General features: G+C 56.1%; 6 protein-coding genes across 6 annotated transcripts; 2 read left to right on the top strand and 4 right to left on the bottom strand.

Annotated features, from left to right (window-relative positions):
• Window positions 1-528: 528 nt before the first annotated feature.
• PG986_002485 (uncharacterized protein) lies at window positions 529-1,378 on the bottom strand (the record flags this gene model as incomplete). Its single annotated transcript, XM_066838707.1, has 4 exons — window positions 529-618; window positions 683-933; window positions 994-1,072; window positions 1,118-1,378. The coding sequence occupies 4 exons, from the start codon at window positions 1,376-1,378 to the stop codon at window positions 529-531; spliced, it is 681 nt and encodes a 226-aa protein (XP_066703771.1).
• Window positions 1,379-2,249: 871 nt separating this feature from the next.
• On the bottom strand, window positions 2,250-2,603 carry PG986_002484 (uncharacterized protein; the record flags this gene model as incomplete). The annotated part of the gene is made up of 1 exon (XM_066838706.1): window positions 2,250-2,603. One exon carries the CDS (start codon window positions 2,601-2,603, stop codon window positions 2,250-2,252), a length of 354 nt encoding a protein of 117 aa, XP_066703770.1.
• A 1,162-nt stretch (window positions 2,604-3,765) lies between these two features.
• On the bottom strand, window positions 3,766-4,601 carry PG986_002483 (CCC1-like protein; the record flags this gene model as incomplete). The annotated part of the gene is made up of 2 exons (XM_066838705.1): window positions 3,766-4,510; window positions 4,570-4,601. The coding sequence occupies 2 exons, from the start codon at window positions 4,599-4,601 to the stop codon at window positions 3,766-3,768; spliced, it is 777 nt and encodes a 258-aa protein (XP_066703769.1).
• Window positions 4,602-5,682: 1,081 nt separating this feature from the next.
• On the bottom strand, window positions 5,683-12,173 carry PG986_002482 (transaldolase; the record flags this gene model as incomplete). The annotated part of the gene is made up of 6 exons (XM_066838704.1): window positions 5,683-7,568; window positions 7,692-9,572; window positions 9,641-10,896; window positions 10,951-11,149; window positions 11,211-11,748; window positions 12,129-12,173. 6 exons carry the CDS (start codon window positions 12,171-12,173, stop codon window positions 5,683-5,685), a joined length of 5,805 nt encoding a protein of 1,934 aa, XP_066703768.1.
• Window positions 12,174-13,262: 1,089 nt separating this feature from the next.
• PG986_002481 (uncharacterized protein) lies at window positions 13,263-14,607 on the top strand (the record flags this gene model as incomplete). Its single annotated transcript, XM_066838703.1, has 4 exons — window positions 13,263-13,338; window positions 13,449-13,769; window positions 13,878-14,109; window positions 14,208-14,607. 4 exons carry the CDS (start codon window positions 13,263-13,265, stop codon window positions 14,605-14,607), a joined length of 1,029 nt encoding a protein of 342 aa, XP_066703767.1.
• A 766-nt stretch (window positions 14,608-15,373) lies between these two features.
• PG986_002480 (glycosyltransferase family 25 protein) lies at window positions 15,374-16,914 on the top strand (the record flags this gene model as incomplete). Its single annotated transcript, XM_066838702.1, has 3 exons — window positions 15,374-15,578; window positions 15,637-15,910; window positions 16,002-16,914. The coding sequence occupies 3 exons, from the start codon at window positions 15,374-15,376 to the stop codon at window positions 16,912-16,914; spliced, it is 1,392 nt and encodes a 463-aa protein (XP_066703766.1).
• Between the last annotated feature and the right edge of the window lie 783 nt (window positions 16,915-17,697).

Below are 17,697 nucleotides of genomic sequence, written 5' to 3'. Positions count from 1 at the left end.
GCGGAGTGTTCAAGTTCAATAAGTAATGAATAGTTCTTGCCATGGATTATGTTCTCATAATTCCTAATTGGGAGTTCCTTAGCAAGGCTCCAAGGGTGTCGTCCAGGAATGCCGGCCTCAAAGGGGTAATCGGCCGCTAATACTCAGTCCGGCCTGCAACGCTGCCTTTCTTTGACAGAACCGAAAATCACGCATGCGCATGCGTGCTGGACCATACCTAGTGAACTGCGTTGAAAGGAATACGGCTCAGGCGGTCGATATCGAAGTATAAGCTGAGGAAGGTGGCTTCGGAGATAGCATAGGTCGGTCCCGTCTTGGCCAACCACTATGTTGGGGAGGCGCGACTTGGATATGGTAATACAAAGAGCACCCATGATAGTTGGGCCAAGCCTACAATAGTAGGAACTGGCGACAAAAGGTAATGTTAGAGGGTCCCCTGGCATCTCCGTGTATTCGTCGCCAATCAGAGAGCCATGTAGCATAGTGCTTGGTGCACCAAGGGCAATGGCAAGTTGCGCCGAGGCACACTTATTCGAACCCAGCCATTATGCCAATCGTTATACCGAAGATCTCGGAGTCAGATGTCAGTGGTCTCTCCTCCTGTCTAAGACCTCGCCCCTGTTTGATGTTTCGTTAAAATCAATGCTCGCCAGGAGGAATCCCAGCTTGAGCTCAGGGGTACAGACGGTGGGTGTGGTGGGTAGCCACCGCTCCTCGTCATTGACGTGACAAGAGATGATCCCTCTTGCTCCGCGAGGTCGACATGGGTAGACGTAGAAACGCTCTCGGGGGCTAGGCCCAAATCAATCATCTTACGAGCAATTGGGGCGGGTGAGAGTGCATGAATAAATAGGGCATCCCCGGCCTGGTCGAACATCTCAAACTTTTCAATCGTCTTGTCCTTGGTTCGGAGCTCCTCTTGCAACTTCTCAACTGTATTGCTGCTTTCTTCTCAGAGCTAATTCAACACGTCCTTCGTATTCGCGAGCTCACGTCTAAGATCAGGGCGGATGGCCCGGTCTGGATAGTTCGCTGCGAATTCTCGCAAGCCTCTGACATCAGGCGAGGCACCCTATTTCCTGGATGGAAGTGCATGGCATTGCCAACTTTCCCACACCTCAGGTCCATCTATTCGGTCTTCCCATGGCCAGCCAGGGGTAGGACATGGGAACGGCATTTGCCAAGTCGCCCACGTCGGTGCAGGCCTGGATTGAGGGGTACCCAAAACAGAAGTTATGATAGATATAACGAGCATGGGGAAAGCCTGAGGCCTACCGATGAGCCCGTGGAGAAGGATCTCCTTGGTGGCATCGCACCTGGGAACGCCATGAGTGGCGTGTGCTGGTTTGCCGATCCGGATTTCCATTTCGTCCACCATGCTTTCTGCATGCAGATGGTTGACCTCCCCATCCATTTGTCCATTTGCTTTACCTAGTTATCTTGGCTTGTTTCGTAACTTGTCAGAATTGCAAATACATAAACAGCTCTCCCCTCTACCCAAGATGGGCAGCTAAAGGACCGCAACATCGAAGTTCAGGTCTGTTAGATGCTTTGCACAACCATTGAGCTCTCTCTACTTAAACCAAGCAAGCCTGGTGTAGCTGGGCGCAAAGGGGGTAAAGTATTCGTCCATTGCAGCGTACTGTTTTAGGAAAGATAGTTGTTTCTTATCCTGCAACAGCCTTAGATATATCACAGGAAACTGTCAAAGGGTCATATGTCGCGTTCAGACGACATGCAAGGCAAGGCAATAGAAGACTACACAGCAAACCCGATTTTATCTTTACAATAAGGAAATGGATTTGTATCAGCTGTTGACCCCCAGATACGGAATGTTAAATCCAATAACCCCTAGGGGGAAGATACTGGTAAAATTCAAACTATAAGGTAACGAGCTGTGAGAGAGTGAGACTCCCCTGTGGATAAAAGTGAAACCAACGTTCCATTAACCCATGTGAAGACTGTTCTGGAATACAGGAAGAAGAAATGAACCCCCAAGCCCAAATGCAGCCCGAACCTCCCCAGTTAGGGTGGATGGTTCGATGCCAGTCCGATCCGAGCTTCCTGGACAACATCAAAACGAATGCCAACTCCATATGCATATCTGCCTCCGCATCTGCCTCTGCCCGAATTCTGCTGTGATTACTTGGTCGAGGCGCCGCGTAAGTAAACACCTTGAGAAGTCCCTCCATCCGTCCTTCTCCGTCCTCCGCTCTCCCCTGCCAATGTACGCGGGCGTGGCCGGCCTCCTATTTCTCGTTGGCCTCTTCCTCGGCCTTCTCATAGGCCTCCTGATAAGCCTTCTCATAGGCCTCGTCCTGGGCCTTCTCATAGGCCTCCTGGGCCTTCTCATAGGCCTCCTCCTGGGCCTTATCATAGGCCTCCTGGGCCTTCTCCAGGGCTTGTTCCCGCCGTATCAGGCGCGCGCAGCCACCACAGAGATCTCCCTCTGAACGGACTGTAGTATTCGGTACGTAGTTTGGGCATCCCGGCATGTAGGCGTCTTTGTGGTCGCACGCGACGAATGTGGCCTCGTTTTGGACTCGCCCCACGACTTCGAAGCAGTTGCCGCAGATGTAATCATGAACATCGACCGTGCACATGATGATCGAAAACGGCGATGGCCGTGGATTGGGACTGGCAGTAGGTGACAGTAGTTGTGGGTGGCGGTGGTTTGGGATGACGATGGTTGTGGGTGACAGCGGTCTTGGGTGATAGCGGGAGTAAATGACAGTGGGAACAAGTGAACTGGGAGCAGGTCTACTGGAAGTAGGCGCAGGGTCGGCAGGGGCAGTGGGCAGGGGCAGAGGGAGCAGGCGCAACCGGTGCAAAGGCGGCAGGCGCAGAGTCAGCAGATGTTACTAGGAGTTACGTACCGGCTCTTCGTTCTCTAATGTATGTATCAGTACAGTGGCCGGTCAAAAGTTGTGTTTCGTTTCTCTAGGCTACAACATCATATGTTAGGGCACCTATACAATATCTCCCTCCGGCGTGGCCCCGAACACGTGACAATGACAATACGTACAGTTGAGTCGGCCGCGATGGCAATACGTGCAGTGCACTCAGTCGGTGATTGTAGGAGAATGCACCGGTCCCTTGTTCTTTGAAAACCCTGTAGAGACTCTCCCGAAACGAAAGATGGAAAAGCAACCCCCAGCCCAAACGTAGCCCAACCCTCGCCGGAGCAGAGAAAGCTGTCACATCTTGTCCCCGTGCAAGCCCCATCCTCCCTCGCGTACCTGTTCTGCCCGCCCTTCCAACGTGCATGGAGGATCCGTAGGGGCGGCGTGTATCCGGCTTATCACCCCTTTCTTGCCTAGGCTTCTCTCCAGTGAGCAGGAGGAGGAGGAGGCGACTTGTTACAACCCCCTCCAGGCGGACACGCTATCATTGGAATGTGTTCATGAGCAAGCGTGGCGCCGGTTGTGGATTGCAAAGCACCAGTCATCGGAAGTCCTCCGAGGAATCCCAGGTAAGAGAATGTCAGATCGACTCAAATCCAACCACAAAGGCCCAAGACGCGTGGACTGCTCAACTCGGATATAAACAACGGAGGAAGAACATATCATGCAGGGAAAGCGGTGTCTTGTCTGCCTTTCAGCGAAAGCCTCAAACGCTCAATGCATAACTACTCTCTACGCTGTTAGTCGGAAGAGAGTCTAACAAAAAGGGGGGGTAATATATCTAACGCCATGCAACAACCCAAGTGAACCAACTTTTGCAGCCCATCGACAATAACAATACAGAATCTGCATTTTCTCTCCCTCAATTCAACGCCCGCACAATCCCGTAACTCGTCCCCGCCGCGAGCGCCCCGATCAGCAACGTCTGCAGCGCCCCCCGCACGCCCGCCCGCGTGTTCCGGATCGTGACCCAGTTCTTGATGTACCCAAACACCAGCAGGATCACGACCGTGATGCCCACCGACACCAGCAACGCCTCCGACGCGGTCCGCATCAAAAAGTACGGGATCATGGGCACCAGCCCGCCCACAAAGTAGCTCAGCCCCATCGTCACGGCGGAGATCCACGCCCGGTTCGCGTCCGGCTTCTCGAGCCGCAGCTCGAAATCCATCATGAACCGCACCCACTCCTCCGGGTCCCCGCGCGCCAGCTCTTCCACTAAGGGCTCCGCCGCCCGCCGCGAGATGCCGTACCCGCCCAGGATGTCGAAGATCTCCTGCCGCTCCGCCTCGGGCTTGCGCACGACCTCGTCCCGCTCCCGCGCCTCCTCGCTGCGGTAGTGCTCCAGCTCCGTCGCCGCCGCCAGGTACGCGCCCAGGCCCATGCTGATGGCGCCCGAGAAGAGCTCGGCGAGGCCGCCGGCGACCACGAGCCGGGTATCCCCAAAGCTGGACAGGCCCGCCGTCAGGGCGAAGGGCACGGTGAGCCCATCCGCGAAGCCGATGATGATGTCGCGCAGGACGTCGCCGTTGTTGGTGTGGTGCTCGTCGTTGCTGTGCTGCTTTTGCTTGCTGTGGAGCAGGGGGCGAGCGATTCCACATCGTCGTCTGATGTGGGTTTGGTGGATGTGTGGTGAGGGTGGTGGCTTTGCTGGGTGCTGCCGTACGAGGCCGGCGGATTCCGGGGTTGGGAAGTCATTGTGTGGTGTGATGTGACGGTATTGTTTGATGGCCCGGATGCGGCGCGGAGCTGTTCAACCCGAAAGTTTGGTCGGGCTCCGACCGAAAAATTTGCAGTGCTTGATAATAATGCGTTGCTTGGTCCGAGCAGAAGTCCCGGCGGTGTTAAATGGAGCTTTTTTGTTCAGGTGGTGGGTGTTATTGTCGTGGTTTGGGACGATATGTTTGCGTCAAGCAATATGGATGCTTTGTTAGGCAGACTTGAACTTTGGGATGACAGATGGATGGTATGGGATGAAAGCAAACGACTTGACCGAACAGTGCAATGCAATGGCCCCTATATAGGTGTCTCCATCTCCAAACTTACACCGACGCCGAAGCAACAAGGACTTGGCCCCGGCCGAGCTTCTGCAGACAGGGGCTGTAGTGGCTCGAGGACTGGCCAATCAGCGATGTCGAATTACCAACCGACGCATCCCGACCAATCAGCACCAACCCAAAACACAGCATTTTCCCGACACACCCCATGTCGCTTTCCATTCAGGGACCACAAGCAAGCAGGAAAGGCGACGGCCGAGCTCTCGCTTGACGACGGCTTGTCCCGTGCGCGGCGCCACCAGCCATCTCGGGTCAGCCGATAACCCCGACCTGTACGCGTCGCATCTCACACTCTCTTAGTGCACTTGGCCAAGTTTGATATCATCCAAAGATGAATCGTAGAGGAGTCGCACGTCAATTATTAAACTACATAACCTATCTAAAGACAAAGCAAAACCCGTAACAGTAAATCATGCCTAAATCCCTCGCGTCCAATCCCAATCCCAGTCCATCCCAATCCAGCTTCCCCTTCCGGTAAATAATACACCTCTCCCGATCCCACCATCATGATCGAGACTGTGACCCAAGCCCATTGAAACGAGTGTTGAAGGAGACATAGGAAATCCACCACTGAGATATAAAGAAGGAATAACCAAATAAATGAAAGAATCATGTCATGATCTTGTTGGTGACGGAGGACTGGTGAAGTCAACCCCGTCCGATGTCTCTCTTCTTCTTCTTCTTCCCTCTCCTACGTCCTACATTGCATCTCCTACGCGTCCTCACTTCCGCGCCCGCCCTCTCTTAGCAGGCGACGGCGCCCGACGCGTGCTCGGCGTAGGAGGCTCCAGCCCCGGAGACGCCTCCTCCATAGCCTGCGACACCGACCGCGTCGTTCTGGTCGTGCCGCTGGCAGTAACCTTGGTCGGCGACTTGGCCGGCGTCTGGCCTCGGCGCCCACTAGGAGCCCTGCCGGTGGCCGTGGTCTTGGTCGCCGCCGTCGCCGCCTCGCTCTCCAGCTTCTTAGCCGTGGGGTGGACCTTGCGAGGCGAGGTGCGCGTCCCGGTCGTCGTCGTCGACGTCGACGTCGTCGTCGTTGGCGTGACCTCTTCCTCCTCTTCGATGCTCGTCGCCAGCGCCGTGGGCAATGGTGGCCCTTGCAGGTCTGGCCGTTGGATGGGCGTGATCTTGGAGATATACGGGATCCCGGGGCCACGAGGGCCGAATCTTGCGAGTGACGCCGCATTCATTTCCTCTACTGTCAACGCGTCTTTTGTATAATGCTGTTTCTCCAATGCATGCTGCGGCCGGATGATGGGCGTGACCTTGGCGATATATGGGATCCCGGGCGGATGCTCCGTCACTCCAGACGACACCGGCTGTTTCGCTACGGGTGACACCGGCCTTTTCGCTACGGGTGGCACCGGCTGTTTCCCTACGGGCGACACCGGCCTTTTCCCTACGGGTGGAATCGGCCTTTTCGTTACGGGCGACACCGGTGTTGTCCCAGACTCAGTGGGGGATGGGGCCTCGGCAATCCTGCGCAGCTCTTGTACTATTCGGTACTGTTTTCCCTTGTCAGGGGGTTGGGCCTCGATTTCCTGGCGCAGCTGTTCCATCAGTTGCTCATGCCTCTTGCTAGGCTTGGCAGTGATACCCAGATGCCTTAGCAGTGGAGCCCACTTCGTTCCCCAGGGCCATCTTTCAGAATCTTTGGACGGGAGTTGTCCAGGAGTAGGAGGCTGTCGCTCCTTTTCCGTTATCCGTCCAATGATCGCTTCAGCTATCTTAAGCGATTCTTCGGTATTGACATTGCCCGTGCCCGTGCCCGTGCCGGTACCATGCCCGTGTCCATATCCATATCCATGTCCATCTCCATACCCGTATTCGTAGACGGAGCCGAGACCGAATCCTCCAGGACCTGGTACATAATCCTCTCCCCGTTCCTGCAGCAGCAGTTCCAAGTTCTCCGCCGAATCCGAGTGAAGCCGGTTGTCCATGTACTCCTCCGGAGGCTCCTCTGTCCCCTGGGACGGTACGTACTCCGTGTCGTCCGGGTCCGACTCCCACGTGATCCTGGGACGCTTGTGGTCCGATTCAGACGACGGCGAATCGCTCTTGTTGTCGATTATCGGGCCGCCCCAGTTCTCCGGGTTGAAGATGACGCTGCCGTTATTATTTCCCGTCTTCGCTCCCGTCGCACTAGAAGTAGAAGTAGTAGAAACAGTATGATGTGAAGGAGGAGGAGAGTGGTGGTAAGGACGCTTCAAGCTACCTCCGTTGTTCCCCGTACCCGTCCCCGTAGCGGGAAAAGTAGGAGCAGTATGAGGAGGAGGTGAGTGGTGGTGAGGATGCTTCACGCTACCAGTGTTGCTCCCAGGCCATGACCCCGTCTCCGTAGAAGAGAGAGATGGAGCAGTGTGAGGAGGAGGTGAATGGTGGTGAGGTTGCTTCAAGTTACCAGTATTACTCCCCGTCCCCGTCCCCGTCCCCGTGGTAAGAAAGGTAGGACTAGTATAAACAGGAGGCGAATAGTGGTAAGGAAGATCCAAGCTACCAGTGTTGCTCCCGGGCCCCGACTTCGTCTCCGGAGAAGTGAAAGAAGGAGCAGTGTGATGTGGGGGATAGTGGTGTGAACCAGTGTGGTGTGAACCAGTGTGGTGTGTGCCTGTATGGTGTGGATCAGTATGATGTGTAGCAGGAGAGTAGTGATAAGGATGCTCATGGATGATGTTGGTGCTCCCTATCCCCGTCCCCGCCCCCGTCCCCGGAGCAGCCCCCGTAGCAGTACCAGTAGGAACAAAAGAATCAGTAAACTGGGTAGTTGAAGGAAGATGCGGAGAGTGGCGATGAGGATGCTGCTGGTTGCCGGTGCCGGTGCTAGAACTAGAACTGGTCCTCCCGGTGTGCGACCCCGCGATGCCAACGCCGGTGCCGCTGCTACCTACATGCCCCCCGCCCGTGCCGGATCCGCCGCCCACATTCCCTGGGATGGTCTTGCCGTAGTTCGTCGGCGGGGCGCTATGGATCGAGTCCGGCATGCCGGTCGGGTAGAAGTTGTTGGCCGAGTGGCAATTCTCCATGTGCTTGTTCCACTGGGCGTTGGTCATGTCGCTCGTGCGGGCGCCGCACTCGCTCCAGTAGGGGCACCGTGAGTCGGGGCCGACGTTAAAGTCCACCCCTATCTCCTCATTTCCGACATCGACCCCAACTTGAGGCTGCACGCGCTTCGGCACCTGGCCCATGTGGTGGGAAAAGTGGTAATGCTTGCCAGGTTCCGAATACTCCGTGTTGGACGCCTTGCCCACCAGGTACTGCTTGCACCACGGGCACTGGGTCGAGTTGCCGTGAACCGTCTCGAGATGCTGCTGGACCTCTTGGGGGGTGTACAGCGGCGTCGTCGAAGAACCAGAGCCCCGTTCATTGACGCAGATGGGGCACTTTGTCGGCTTCGGCGATGGCCGCTCGCTGCAATCCCAGACGTGCTGCTCCCTCTCTCCGTGACCAAGGCCTTGGAAGGAGATGCCACAGAAGGGGCAGAAGCCCTTGGTTCCGTTCCAGGGGCCGCCGGGCAACGCCCTGCACCAGTGGTCGTGCAGGATCCTGTACGCCTGGGAGCACCCGGAGAGGTTAAACCCGCACTTGTCGCAGTAGTCCTCGTCGTACTTGGAATTCTTGCCGTGCGATTTGCACGACGAGTTTGTACACTGAAGCTGCCCATAGGAGTCGGCGGTGGCCTGCTCTCCGCACACCTTACAGAAGGGCGAGGGCTTGAGATCCTGCCTGCTCTCGGCATTGCTGCCCCGGCAAGCCAGGTGGTGGTGGAACAGGTCCTCCGGGTTGTCCAGCTCAATCTCTTTGCGCCCGCAGTGCGCACAAAAGGGGAACAGGACCATTTGGGTCTTCGTCTGCGTCTTTTGCTCCGGGGTCGCCTGCTCCCACGCCGTCGGCCCCTTGCCCTGGGGAACACCAACAAACATCTTGAGGTGATCGGCGTGCTCATGCGCAATGTGCAGGAGTATCTGCTCCCGGTCCATGTACATCAAAGATGGGTCAATGTCGACATCGAGGCCGTTAGGGGGCTTGAAAGCGACGCAGAAGGCGCATTGGAGGATCTTGTGCTCGTACTTGATATGCCTTTCGAATCCGATCATGTCCATGTAGCTGAAGCGCTTGTCGCAGTCAATATAGTGGCAGTCCCGGATCCTGTCCAGCAGCTGACCACGCAGGGTGTGGACCTCGCGCTCCAGGCGAGCCGTCTCCGTTGCGGTCCTCATGCCCAAGGTGATGGACGGGACGTCAGGGCCGGTCCTGATCACTGACTCCAAAGGCGGAGCATGGAGAGGCATCACCGGCTTCGCCGGGTTGGTGAAGATGCTTGGTGTGTCCCAGTGCGTCAGATCTCGCATACTGTTGTCCGATCCCTTCATGTCTATGAAATCGTTGAGTCGCGATGAATAGGTTTTGTAGAGCGAATCGGCAATCTCTTGGCTCCTTGAAGTTCCAAACGTCTTGACAGACCCGTTCGTAGAGCCAACGTTAGAACGGTTGAATCCCAGGTTTCCGCTCTTCGTCGAGTTGTTGGCGTTCCCGACGTCCGGGTTCCCAGATGGGATATAGTTTAATTGCGCTCGATAGTAGCTTGGACCCCAGTAGGAGTTCTCGTCGACATCTGTTTGTGAAGATCAGCACGCATTTCGGGTCAAACTCGAGTGTCATGGAAATCAAATCAAGACTTACTCCATCCGGCGTCCCGGTCCTTGGTTTTCAAGGTAACCTCAAGATTCTGGCACATGAGCCGACGAAGAATACGCTGCCAGTCATCCTCGTTGCTTTCATGCGTAATGACGTGGCGGGAGCTGCGGATCTCGTCCTCGAGAATGAGCGTGTGCTCCTTGTTGTCAGGGTCATAGTTGCCAGGGTACAAATCCTTCGCAACCCGCATCTTGAACAACTGTAGGTTGCACTCGATAAGACGAACGTTTAAGGTCTGGTAACCTGGAACCGACTGCATGGATTGAGGCGCCGATATGATGTAGATCTCGAACCATGGTTGAACGACGAGGGAGAGACCCTTCGGGTTGGAGAATCTCGACGGCTGGATAATATTTTGCCACGCATTGAAACCATTGTCGGTCGCTCTACCGTCCACGAGTCCGATAAAGACGTACCCGCCACGATTGCTGTTCTGGAAATCCTCTCCAGGGAAATATACGTGGAGCCCATCGGCGATCTTCCTCCGACCGGGCAGACGAGACAGGGCGTGCTCGACGACGCGATTCAGTGCCTCGAGATCCCCGAGGTTTTGCCTGTACAACTCAATGGCGTTTGATGTGTAGTGGCTTTGGCTGTCGGGGAGGATAACAGGGACAATGTTGGGATCAATACGCTCGACGATTGCATTGATGCCGCAATAGGTGTGGGTTGCGATGTTCGAAATTAACTGCTGGGGGATATCTTCACAGCTGTAGAGCCTTACAGGTCCGTCGGGACCTGGCACGTCAGGAAACGTGATCCATTGATGGTGCGAGCCTATCAGGGCATTGATAGTATGTTGGTAGCTGGTGGCATAATGGGTGACGCTATGGTTCAGGTTGGGCCGCCTAGCGGTTCGCAGATACCCCTTCCGCTCCAGGTCATCGTCATCCCTGTAGGTAATCGTGGCGATGCCACCATCCAAAGGCTTGGGCTCAAAGGTAGTTGGGGCAACGTCCGATTCCCTACGGACAAACACAAGCGGGCGCTCCTCACATTGAATGCGCTCCAAGATATCACTCAGAGGGCCTTCCGCGCCAGCAGGATGATCTCCGATAGGCGCACGAACAGTGGCTTTTACTTCGGAACGCCCAGATCTGGACCCGATAATGGTGAAGACGAGTTGGACATCTCGAGCTTGCTCATCGACATCAAGCGATAAAAGTCGGGTTATTCCCTGGGCGAGGCCGTTGTACCCTTCTGCCACATCAGCCTGACCCTGACGACTATACATTGTGAAACTGCTTTGTATGTCAGTACCTTTCACTTCGATGGGTTGGTCTGTGTATATTTACCTTGCTGCCGAGCCACTCCCTCCGCGGAGACCGAGCTCTACGGCAGGGCCGTCTTGTGGTGGCGAGTCCATGTCCTCATCGCATTGGGATTCAGACTCGACGAGTTCCATGTCTTCATCCTCCAGGAAGCCACCACGCATACTGGGGGAGTAAGCGCCCTCGTCCATGGAAGGAGAACCGATGGGAATAAAAGTGGCTTCTATGAAATGGTTAGACGCCAATTGGTTCATGAAGTATCCTTTGCTGCTGGGGTAACATACCGGTGGGCGGGAGGCCGTAGCACCTCTCCTTGTAGCCTCCCAGGAAGGCTAGGGGGTCCCGCTCGATGTGAACCTCCTCCTGGGGCTCGGCCAAGTCGGCCGAAGTTACGTACTGGTTTCCACCGAATTTCATGGGAGCCACCGGGCAGCCAAAGTAGAGCATGGTTATCTTCATGCCAAGGGTAGGCAACACGCCCTTGAACCTTGTCTCGAGCGTCCTTCTGAACAGCTCGGTATCCTGCTGCTGCCACTTGGCGTGGGGCTCGAGCTTGGTTGGCACGAACTTGGAAAGCTCATGCGCGGTAAAGTGGTCCTTGAGAATCTGGTCCAAGGTGAAGCCGGGGGTGTTTAGGAGGGTGTTGAAGTAGGCGAGCATCTCTTTCCACTTGGGATCGGCGGGAGTGATGTCGAGACGCGAGCGGTCTTCCAGGGGGACATTCTGGTAGACCAGGATTGGCGGGGGGATGGTTCCCGGAGCGAGCTTGTAGTGTAGAGCCTGGTTGTTGTTGTCATCATCGTCGCCAGCGGGCTGGCTGTTCTGGGGGGGCAAACATGGCGTGGGTTGAGTTTCGTCTGCTATGTGATCTCAGCGCCACAAAAGGCGTTATCATTATCTAATTACCTCCCAGCTTTTTCAGTCGTCAGTCGAGTGCGGCTGCTCCATTCGCACAATACGGAGCGGTGATGGTAGAAGAGAGAAGGGGAAGGGAAGGTGGGACGAAGTGAAACCGAAAGGATAAAAGAAAGGAAGATGAGAGGGACAAAGACGACAGACAACCAAAGACGAGAGAAGCCGCGAACTGGAGGTTATTGAATACGATGCCTGGCCATCTATCGCGCCTGGCAGGGCAACGCTGAAGGTGCCGAGTTGAGCATTCCGGGGGCCAAGTATGTCCTCAGGTTCAGCACATTCCTTACCTTCCTCCTCGCCTCAGGCCCCACCTGGGTACCGGGTGCGGCCATGGCAACGGATTAGTACAAAAGGCGTTCTTCTTTATCAACGTATGCGGAAAGCCTAAGGAACAAGTCAATCTTTGGCGATGGTGTAGCTGTCGAGGCTGTTTGTGATGGTGGTCAATTGGAGCAGACAGACGACTGAGAATGATGGAAGTTGTTTGGGGTTTGCCGCTCTGCTGCAGCTAGGCCCCGCTGTAATTGAACCCGAGCTGTTCGCTCAGCAGGTGATTTCCACTCAGTCCTGGTATGTTTGACCTAGCCACCCGCAGTATACCTAGGCATCAATATATCTAGTCGGTCAATTACAACCGAAATCCATGCATGCCAATCTCTGTCGGTTCTCCATCGCTGAAGACGGACGTTTGGATTGGAGACGTTGCCGGGTTGAGGGGTTCGCAGCTGGGGAATGAGAGAGCTATTCCCGGGTAAATCAGCCCGTTCCAGTGTCTTCGGCTCGTTCGCGACCCTGGCCCGGAAACGTCGCTCCCCCGACGGCGGCGCCTAGGCCCCCAAGACCATGATTGGCCGGGAACTGGCCCCTTGGCCTTTGTTTGCTAAGGGTCAAGCTTCCAGCGGCATCTGCTTGTTGCTAAGAATAAACCGTCCATGCAGGGGTTTCAAATGATGGTTCCAGATCTTCGTCTCATCTCGCGATACTTCGTCGAGTTATTGCCATCAATAGATGTACTTCGAGGACTGACATCGTGAAGTCAAGTCCATTGATGTCGCTGCCTTACAATCGCACGTGTGTGACAAGAAACATGGAAACCTTAATTGATCATGTCAACCTCCTGTTGGGCCAAAGAAGTGGTCACTTGCACTCGTTGCCCAACCCCGCCATCCTGCCCCTCCCGTAATTGATGCGTTTTAGGAAACTCCGCTGCATCACCATGTGGACTTCGGTAGAATCGGGAGCACTTGGTGATGTTGACGAAACGATTTTACGAAAGTGGTTTTCAAGTTTACATATCGATTCAATTGACACAAGCCTCATCTCCATCATCATTGACCATTCTAATCTCCTCGTCCTCTGTACCTGTATCGGAACTTTGCTGCAACGTTTGTCCAATATCAACTCCACCCTTCTCCCGCCCCATGGCGAGCACACAGACGTTGCTGGATGTACTCCGGAGCCACTCCAAGGTCGACTGTGACACCTTTGATCATGAAGGTAAGTGCATGCGACGACGACAGGGGCTATTCCGAGTATTTGCGCTGAGCCTTTGCCGCAGTGGCCCAAGACCTAGGTCCCTTCATCGACTGCACTTCCAACCAGGTCAGCTGCCCCCATCTCCTGCTACTGCATCGGCGGAGATGTAACTGACGTTTGGGGACTGCATCATCAGGCCATTGCGTATGGCGAACTGGCCCGCCTCGATGCACACGGCGGCGCCCTTCATGCAGAGCTCATCAGCAGCGCCGTGGCCTACGCGCAGTCGCACCACGCCCAGCACGCGGGCGTCGGCCTCGCGGAGTTCGCGGTCGAGGTCATGATGGTCAAGCTAGCGCTCCGCATCGTCCCCTACCTGACGGGCTACTCGCACATCCAGACGAACCCCATGTACTCGTATAACAGGGACAAGACCATCGAGAACGCGAGGCGTATGTGTTTTCGTCTCTCCATCATTTACCCCAAGCCTGCCCCATCAGCAATGCACATGCAGTAAGTAAGTATATAACTGACGAGTCCCTTGGGCGGCCGCACTCCAGGTATTGTGGCCATCTTCAAAGACCTGGACCCCAAGTACGACGCCAAGAGGGTGTGCATCAAGATCCCGGCGACGTGGGAAGGGATGCAGGCATGCCGCGAGCTCGAGAAACAAGGGATCGCCACACTGGCCACCACCATGTTCTGCCTGGAGCAGGCGGCGCTCGCCTCGCATGCGGGGTGCACCTACATTGCGCCCTACATAAACGAGCTGCGCGTGCATTTCGATGAAACGTAAGCCAGAACTTAACGTGCTTCCCCAACCTCCCATCCCTCTGTCTTGGCCACCAACCATGCTGGCAATGATACTTTACGCTGATTTGTACCCATAGCTATGTCGATGAGAAGAAAGCCTTCGACTTCTGCGGCGCGGCCCAGCGCTACTACGAGAAGACGGGCAGCCGGACGCAGGTGCTGCCCGCGAGCCTGACGTCGATCCAGGAGGTCATGATGCTGGCCGGGGCGCACCACATCACGGTCTCGCCGCCGCTGCTGAAGAAGCTGTCTGAGACGCCGGCGAACCCGTGGGAGGACGACACGGGCTCAGTCTTCAAGGCCGCAAGCGACAGCGCGTTCGCTGACTACGGCGCGATCCTGGACGACGAGAGCGCGTGGCGGCTGGCGTTTACGCGCAGCGCCGGCGGACAGAGCGAGGGGAAGATCATTCAGGCCATTAATATCTTTTCCGAAAAGCAGGAGAAGCTGGAGGAGCTGGTGTCGGCGCATACGTGATGCGAAGTGTATGGATGAGTTGCCCTTTGATGGATGGTATCAGGGAAACGATGGGAGAACACAATGGTTGATTTTGAATAAACTTCAGGTGAAGAATACATCTTGCATACCCTGGACTGTTTCTGTGCTGCATTCATTCCCTTTTATGCCGATTGGATGCAGTTGCAAAATGCGAACTTTTATGGCAGTTCTGTTAATCTCAGCAGGTCCGCCTAGGCCCTTGGGGACGGGACCCCCAAGTCTGGCTGTAGGCAACCACCGACCTGGCCTGGAACCGTTTGCTGATACAGATCGTCCAGAGTCATCTATCGCTACCTTCAAATACAGTATCAATTGATCAAGCCGCTTTCGATCGGATCTTCGGTCGTCTCGGGCCATAGTCACACACAGGATGAACCGGGTGTTGAGATTGAACATGCCCAATCGTGGTGGGCCCAATAACCGTCATGATAAGCTTTCACTCTCTCAACTGAGGCTATCGTGCTTCAGTTTTTGGCATATTGCCCGGATTGGTGCGCGGGAGCTTCTAGAATTGGGAAATGTGTTTCAGGTTTGAGATGAGACAAGTCGGCCAGGGGGAGGGTTGGTTCCTCCTCAGAACCCCTGGCGGGGCCAGACTCCGAACAAGGTGTCAAAGCGACAAACGGCCACACATAAAACTGCCGGGCGCCAAGTTTCTCGTGTTAGTCAGTTGATAGTGACTAAATCTGACTTCTTTCTTCTTTGCGCTTTATCGGAGAACGGTTTATACGATGGAGCCACCGTCATGGTTCTGGGCCATAGTGCTGGCCTGGCTCGTGGGGAGGGATATCGTCAATTCCTCGCTGTCGGCCACGTCGAAAGCAGCACCGGAGCCGAAGAAACCACAGCTAGGGCGCACCGCCACCATCGCGCTGGTTATCCTGGCAGTCGCCGGCCTCCTGCCGGCGATCAGCTCGACCCTCCCCAGCTCGATCCCGTTGCTGCTAGAGGTCGGGCTCTCCTCACCTATAAACGATGAGCAGCAGCAGCAGCAGCATGCCGCCACAGCAACAGATGATGAGCAACAAGTGAACGACATCGCGCGCATCCAGAACGCGACGCTGGGCTTCGAGAAAGTCTTCGCCATCAACCTCCCCGACCGCACCGACAAGCGCGACGCGCTGTCCCTGGTCGCCGCGCTGACGGGCGTCCAGCTCGACTGGGTCCGGGCCCTGCGCGGCGCCGACGTACCCGACAAGGCCCTGCCGCTCGGCGTGAACCGGCAGGGCTGGCGGGACGGCGGGATCGGGTCGTGGCGGAGCCAGATGAATGCCATTCGAACGTGGGAGTCCCTTGCTGACCACCATAGAAGTAGATAGGGGGTGCTATCTGAGACGTGATATGCTAACATGATATTTTTGCGATTGATATAGGATGGTCGAGGAAAACATCTCGAGCGCGCTCATCTTGGAAGACGATGCGGACTGGGACGTCCGCCTCAAGCAGCAGCTGATGGACATTGCCGACGGCGCGCGCCTCCTGACGGGCATGGCGAAGCAAGAGCCCCTCTTCCAAGCCAACAACCTCCCAGCCGGCCGCGCAGCCGCCGCCGTTACGGGAGACGATGCCACTTCTTCGGTCTCTCAGCACTCAGCGATCCCCCACTCCCCCTACGGCGACGACTGGGACCTCCTCTGGCTCGGCCACTGCGGCGAGACCTTCCCCGAGCGCATCCCGGGCCACGAGGTCGTCGACCTCGGCTCCGCGCGCTACACCTACTACGCCCTCCGCGACGACGCCACCATGCCGCCCCCCGCCAACACCAGCAGCTGGATCGGCGGCGACCTCCAGCGCGAGCCGCGCACGCGCTGGGTCCACTTCAGCGGCGGCCCGACGTGCAGCGCGGGCTACGCCCTGTCGCAGTCGGGCGCCCGCAAGGTCCTGCACGCCCTCAGCGTCGGCGGCTCGCTCATCGCGCAGCTCGACAACGCCATGGCGGACCTGTGCCGCGACCACACGCCGTGGGACGCGGCGCGGGAGAATCCCGCGGATACTGCGACGGCGCACATCAATGGGAGGCCGCCGCCGGGCTATGCGGGGGCGCGGATGAGGTGCCTGAGCGTCACGCCGGCGGTCATTTCGCAGCACAAGCCGCGCGGGCGGCGCGCTGCGGAGTCGGATATCGAGGCGGTCGAGAATGGGCAAGAGATCCGGGAGATGGGGGAGTCGCCGAATCTGGTGTGGAGCGCGCGGTTGAATGTGCAAAATTTGATTTTGGGGTTACCTATGGAGGATCAGTTTGAGGCGCCGAAGGGAGCTGCAGAGCATGAGCAGTTGGGGGAGTAGTTGTTCCGGCATATGAGTGAAGTAGCATGGAAGATTCAATGATCAGTTCAACTGTTCGAAATGTATTGATATTTGCATAAGTATCTATCTTGCCTCTTCTAATACCCTGCTCTTATAAGGAACCCTGAAAAGAAGGCCAAGGCATTTGGAGGACTCGCGACACCTCCAGGGACCTGTACACACACCCAGGTTAGCATTTCTTAGTAGCCAATATCATCTCTGCCCTTTCAAGCTCACATTCATAGACGAGCTCGAAAGGAAGAAGGTATACCGCTCCGTCTCAGCACAATGCCTCGCCAGCTCCTCGAGATATAACAGCTCCCCGGTAGGCATACCCCAGCCCGCCAGCAGCCACTCGTACAAATGCCAGTTCGACTCAGTACCAGGCCAGATCCCAAAGGAGCGCAAATCGTAAACTCACACGAAGCTGATCAACGGGTATAGGAAGGATGTCTAGAATACAATTAACCAAGCAATTAATTAACCGCCTTATCGTAAGATGATATCACCCAACTCTGCTAGATCTAGGCCTCGACCGTACATTAGACCATGGATATAAGCACCCCCAATAACCAAGAACTCCTCTCCCGTCCCGGCCGTCTCCTCGGTCTGTCCTTTCCGCTGGCCTGGAACATCATCTACTGGGGCCTTTCTAAGGATGTATGGCAGATTTGCACCAACCAACACAGAGACCTGGTCTCCAACATCTGTTGGCTTGGGGACTAGCCCGATCCATCCTTTAGAGGTAATCGCTAGCCTTCTGCCGTGTAGTGAGAAACATAG

This window comes from Apiospora aurea (assembly GCF_038362705.1).
Source record: "Apiospora aurea strain CBS 24483 chromosome Unknown utg000002l_segment0_segment0, whole genome shotgun sequence".
NCBI lineage: Eukaryota > Fungi > Ascomycota > Sordariomycetes > Amphisphaeriales > Apiosporaceae > Apiospora > Apiospora aurea.
This window is presented reverse-complemented; position numbering and strand designations above follow the sequence as displayed.